The following is a 5,340-nucleotide window of genomic DNA, read 5'->3' as shown; positions in this document are numbered from 1 at the left end:
AGACCCACTGCCTCGTCACCACCGACATCGAGAACATCGAGAGGTAAAGAAACGCCACCAGCGCTGACCAGAGTATACAGAACCGCACAGAACCGTGCAGATACTGATGGAGTTACTGCTGCCCTTCTGCTGACTGATCATGTCTGTCACACAATCACATGACTGTTAATTACAGTTAATTACTCATCGCATTACATGTCAGCTCCTCTAACTCCGTGTTCTAACAACAGGCAAACTTTAACGTGTAGAATCGCACCGCCTCACAAAGCCGCCAGACTGCTGACCAATCAGCTCTCAGCTCCAGCTCTTTATTTATAATCATCGTTATTCATTATTTTTAAAGTGGGCTGAAACTGGAGAGGGACACTGTGTAAGAGCTGCCGCTCTGTTAGTGAGTGTGCTGCTGACGGTGCTGCTGAATGTTCCTGCAGGGATATGACGGAGATGAAGAACCTTCTCAGTAAACTCAGGGAGACGATGCCTTTACCACTGAAGAATCAAGGTAGCGCTCGGCTCACCCGCACCAGTGCTCTCACCGTCAGTGTCTCGCCACTGTCACGCTAAACCCTCCTGTCTCTGATACAGCAGCTTCCTGGAGCGTTTCTATTGGTCCGTTCATCAGGAAATTGTAACAGCTGCAGATTCACATAATGAATATATATATATATATATATAATATATATATATATTTAATATAAATATCAATATAAATATGCGTCTATTTCTTTAAATACCTGTAGAATTTTGGTTTGATCTAAAATCAGTCTACAGTGTTTTCATTTAGATCAGAGTCAGAGATTATTGACTCTAAACCTGTGAAATCTCTGTGCCCTCTGTTTCCACCTTTATTCTGCTTTTCTACCCCAACATGACCCGTCTGACTGTTTTATGCTAATTACTCGCTTTCTTCATTTTGCACATTAAATCATTTAAGCTGTTTTATATTTTATTGAACTAATCACTAAATAGAAACTGCTGTGGAAGTGCAGACAGTCTCTGTTCAGGGTTCTCCTCAGTTCTTTTACACCTAGAACATCAACGCCGGTGTGTCTGGCGGTAAAGGTGGAGCAGGCGGAGCATTTCTGGGTTTAACTGTGGTGTGTTTGTGCTCTTAGACGACAGCAGCCTGCTGAACCTGACCCCGTACCCCCTGGTCCGGCAGAGGAAGAGACGCTTCTTTGGACTCTGTTGTCTGGTGTCCAGCTGAGGTCACAAAGACTACATTTCCCATGATCCCTTGCTGTGTGTGACATTCACCAGTCAACTGTGTTACTGCCATTTCCCAAACCAGTGCTTAGTGTTGGTTGTGAGAGCTGTCTGATTTCTTCCTCCTACAGAACGGCTGCGTCTCTGCTCCATCGCCGATCAGTAATCAATATATATACATACCTCCACATGCACAATATCAATCTACCGATATATGATCGATACAGAGCGTTTCCTTTTGTAGAAGTGAACGTAGCTCATGTCCATCACCATTAGACTGAAGATATGTTGTAGATTAACACTGCAGGCTGTGTTTATGCCCCCCACAGCGCCCCCTGCTGGTGTGAACCGAGGCCAGTGTTATAAGCTCAACTCTGCAGTTCATTTTGCATGCTTGCAGGGCGGTTAGTTTAACACACACACACACACACACACACACACACGTTTACACGTTTACAGCACTGTCAGCTCTATAAATATCAGCCACAGCTGAGTGTAAGCGAATGTTGGACGTGTCCGGCCTTGTCTCGGCTCTGAACTTTTCCTTTCCTGCTACTCCTCTACTTTAATTCCACTATTATTTAGTCTTCCATAAACCGGAAAACCTGTAACCTTCTTCTGTTTGTGTCCATCTTTAGGGATAATTAATACCTGAACAAGCCTTTGTACATAAGAAATAAATCTATATATGGAAGGTCTAAAGTTGTGCATTCTCACTGCTTTTAGTTTTTAACATGAATTATTTATTTACAAACATATTTCCATTTATTAATCAAATATAAGGTGCAATTTTTCTATTATGGATGTTTACACTGTCTAAAGGTGAAGAGTAATGCACAACTACAGTGCTCCCCATTTTCATGCACATACTGTAAGCCTTGCATTTAAAATGTATTTAAAAATCTCAGCTGTTTATTAAAATCTGACTAAATTTACTGAAGAAAATGAATATAGAATCTCAACAGACTCCAACAGCTCCGGCCACCAGGTGTCACTGTAGCATACACAATGGCAAGACCGCCTGTTACCGCATCACTGCCTCCCTAAACATCACCCTTCTCAGATTATTAAACCCACACTCATTGACTCCAGACAGGAGGGGTTTAAGGCTCGATGCTAACACTGCTAGCGCTGCTGACTGAACGCAGACTTCCTGTGATCTCTTACTGTGTCTGACACCACAGCGCTCCCTGCTGGTGACGGCTGTCTGATTACTGATCCATAACTACGTATTAGCATCGCTGGCTGTGTTTATCTTCCTCCACAGCGCCCCCCTTGCTGAAGTCCTTTCTGTCTTACTGATATTTATTAGAGCCTTTAGGATCTGAGATACAGGCTGACGCTCTGCCGTAGCTCCGTCACTCGTCTCAGAGGGGGGGTGGAGGCTATAAAAAGCCTAACAGGACCAGACATGAGGTCCAGTGTAATTAGCTGTGGAGCTGTGGTCCAGACTGGGCCGGTTTGTCTGAGCACTGGCAGTGAAACGCTCCTGTGTTCACCTTCTCTTCCAAATGAGCGAGACCATTCAGAGCAGCTCTTTATTCCCAGTAAACCAGTAGAAACAGCGAGCTGTGAGCAAATACAGCAGCACACCACGTTAGCATGCTGATTAGAGCTGATCGTGAGCGGTGAGGTTTGTGGTGTGAGCTGGTGCTGACTGGTGGGGTATATGCTAAAAGGTGGATGCATTAGCCTCGTAGCTCCACTGCATTGTGGGTAAAGGGTGGGGTGGAGGGATAATAATAGGTGATGAATGTGAGTGTGTGTTTAGGCATCGCAGGGCTGCAGGGCTGAGGATTTTGGGAGTCTCCCCTCGGCACTGTCGGACGCCCCCACCTCACACTCCGACACTGTGGAAGGTGTTGGTCTCTTCGTTCAGTATCACACACACACCTGGATCCAGCGGCTGGACGACTCACACTCCTCCAGCTTCCTGCAGCGGCACGCCTGCGACTGACCTGCACCCGGGGAACAAACACAGCTCCACTGTTACTCTGAAGGAGCCAGAGTGTCACACCCCACACAGAACCCTGAACATGGCTCTGCTGCTGCTGCTGCTGCTGCTGCTGCTCATTCCCCTCAGAAAATCTCTTCATATATACTTATTTATATTTATATTTATAGACAGCACCAGTCAAAGGTTTGGATCTGAATGTGTGCTGGACACACAGGTATGCACTGTATTTCAGTAGGCCCAGGCAATTGTCCATCTCTAGATGCGATCTAAAGGAGCTACATACTTTTATTATCAGTTATGTCCACAAACATTTGGACATATAGTGTAGATACATCTATATATCCCAAAACATTATGACCACCTGCCTAATGCACTGGCATTCTTCCACATGCTGCCAAAACCGTTCCATCGACAGACCTCTGAAGGTGGTATCTGGACCTCTCTACTAGTCAGGAACACTATAACACCAGTAAACCCAGTAAGACTTGACCAGTCTCGGTGTGCAGGGGTTACTCTCACTCTTGCTATCGGTTAGCAGACACTCTGAGGGTCTTACCATCACACACGGTCCAGAGAGAGCACTGTGGGCAAACTGCAGTGGGCAGCTCTGGCCACTGGCAGGCGCTGTGGTCAGCTAATGTGAACTGGTGCCCGAGACACTGCATGGCCCGGACCTTACACACACTCAGCCTTCTGGTCAGGCTGCGCTCCACACTGGTGGTACACACATCCAGAGACGGCCTGACCAATCAGAGCAGAGAACACACTCCGGTCAGTCTCACAGAAGGGTAGTGCACCTCAGACATACTGTTACTATAGAGTGAGTGTGTGTGTGTGTGTGTGTGTGTGTGTGTGTGTGTGAGTGTGAGTGAGTGTGAGTGTGAGTGTGTGAGTGAGTGTGCGTGTGTGTGAGTGTGTGTGTGTGTGTGTGTGTGTGTGTGAGTGTGAGTGTGTGAGTGGTGTGAGTGAGTGCGTGTGTGTGTGTGAGAGTGTGGTGTGAGTGTGTGTGAGTGAGTGTGAGTGTGTGTGAGTAGTGTGTGTGTGTGAGTGTGTGTGTGTGTGTGTATGTGTGTGTGTAAGTGTGTGTGTGTGTGTATGTGTGTGTGTGAGTGTGAGTGTGAGTGTGTGTGTGTGTGTGTGTGTGAGTGTAAGTGAGTGTGTGTGTGTGAGTGTAAGTGAGTGTGTGTGTGTGTGTGTATGTGTGAGTGTGTGTGTGTGTGTGTGTATGTGTGTGTGTGTGTAAGTGAGTGTGTGTGTGTGTGTGTGTGTGTGTGTGTGTGTGTGTGTGTGAGCATACTCGCACTCGTAGGGAACTCTGCAGACACATTTGTCCTTGGCTTGTTTCTGCCACGGCGAGAGCAGTTGGTCAGAGGAGGAGCTGTCGCTGCTGGACAGAGAAAACAGTCAGGTTCAGACACACACAGTCAGAGTGTCTCACACACCTACATACACACTCTGGACTAAAGTATTGGGACACCTGCTCATAATTTGTTTTCTTCTGAAATCAAGGCTATTAAAGAGCTGATCCTGCTTCTGTTGGAGTAACTGTCTCTACTGTCCAGAGAAGAAGACTTTCTACTAGATTCTGGAGAACACCACACACACACCACACACACACACACACACACACACACACATCCTCTTGCGCCACTGCGAGTGTAGCAGCTGCACAACCTGTTAGCTGGTGTCGCTCAGTGAAGTCAGACTGCTGGACTGCAGGGCTGCGCTGGAGCAGAGATGATGTAATGCTAACCAGTCTGAAAGCCAATCAGAGCCGCTTTAGGAGGAGTCTGGTCTCCTCCCCACTATACCAAAACAATGACTGTGCAACACTAGAGGGCGCTCCTGAGCGGGACCTGAGCGGGACCTGAGTGGAGCAGAGTGGAGCAGAGTGGGAGCAGAGTGGTTTATAAAGGTAGTAAAATGTGACTCTAGTGCTTCAGGATTTTCTTTCATCTTACAAAAGTAGAAGAAACAGTGCTGATTGGCTGCTATTCTGGACACTGACTGCTGATTGGCTGCTATTCTGGACACTGACTGCTGATTGGCTGCTATTCTGGACACTGACTGCTGATTGGCTGCTATTCTGAACCCTGGTTATTAGGCGTGTTACCTGTGAGGCATTTCGTGTTGTCGGGGTTGAGGGTGACCAGGCCAGGCCGGAGTTGCAGCGGATT

General features: G+C 47.1%; 1 protein-coding gene and 1 long non-coding RNA gene across 2 annotated transcripts in view; one reads left to right on the top strand and one right to left on the bottom strand.

Annotated features, from left to right (window-relative positions):
- rgs7bpa (regulator of G protein signaling 7 binding protein a) overlaps nt 1-1,803 on the top strand; it is a 7,183-nt gene extending 5,380 nt beyond the window's left edge. Inside the window, exons 4-6 of the mRNA XM_072681182.1 lie at nt 1-43; nt 432-502; nt 1,116-1,803. The exon at nt 1-43 is cut by the window's left edge and continues 96 nt beyond it. Of these exons, the coding sequence (XP_072537283.1) occupies nt 1-43; nt 432-502; nt 1,116-1,207 (206 nt within the window). The 3' untranslated portion in view covers nt 1,208-1,803. The remainder of the gene's footprint in view (nt 44-431; nt 503-1,115) is intronic.
- Nucleotides 1,804-3,072: 1,269 nt separating this feature from the next.
- Nucleotides 3,073-4,540, bottom strand: LOC140557047 (uncharacterized). The gene is made up of 3 exons (XR_011979790.1): nt 4,461-4,540; nt 3,720-3,904; nt 3,073-3,164 (listed from the first exon to the last, which is right to left on the bottom strand). It is a non-coding gene; the product is annotated as an uncharacterized lncRNA (long non-coding RNA).
- Between the last annotated feature and the right edge of the window lie 800 nt (nt 4,541-5,340).

This window comes from Salminus brasiliensis, chromosome 6 (genome assembly GCF_030463535.1).
Source record: "Salminus brasiliensis chromosome 6, fSalBra1.hap2, whole genome shotgun sequence".
Taxonomy (NCBI): domain Eukaryota; kingdom Metazoa; phylum Chordata; class Actinopteri; order Characiformes; family Bryconidae; genus Salminus; species Salminus brasiliensis.
Note: the sequence above shows the minus strand (reverse complement) of the source record. Positions and strands in the feature narration are given on the sequence as shown.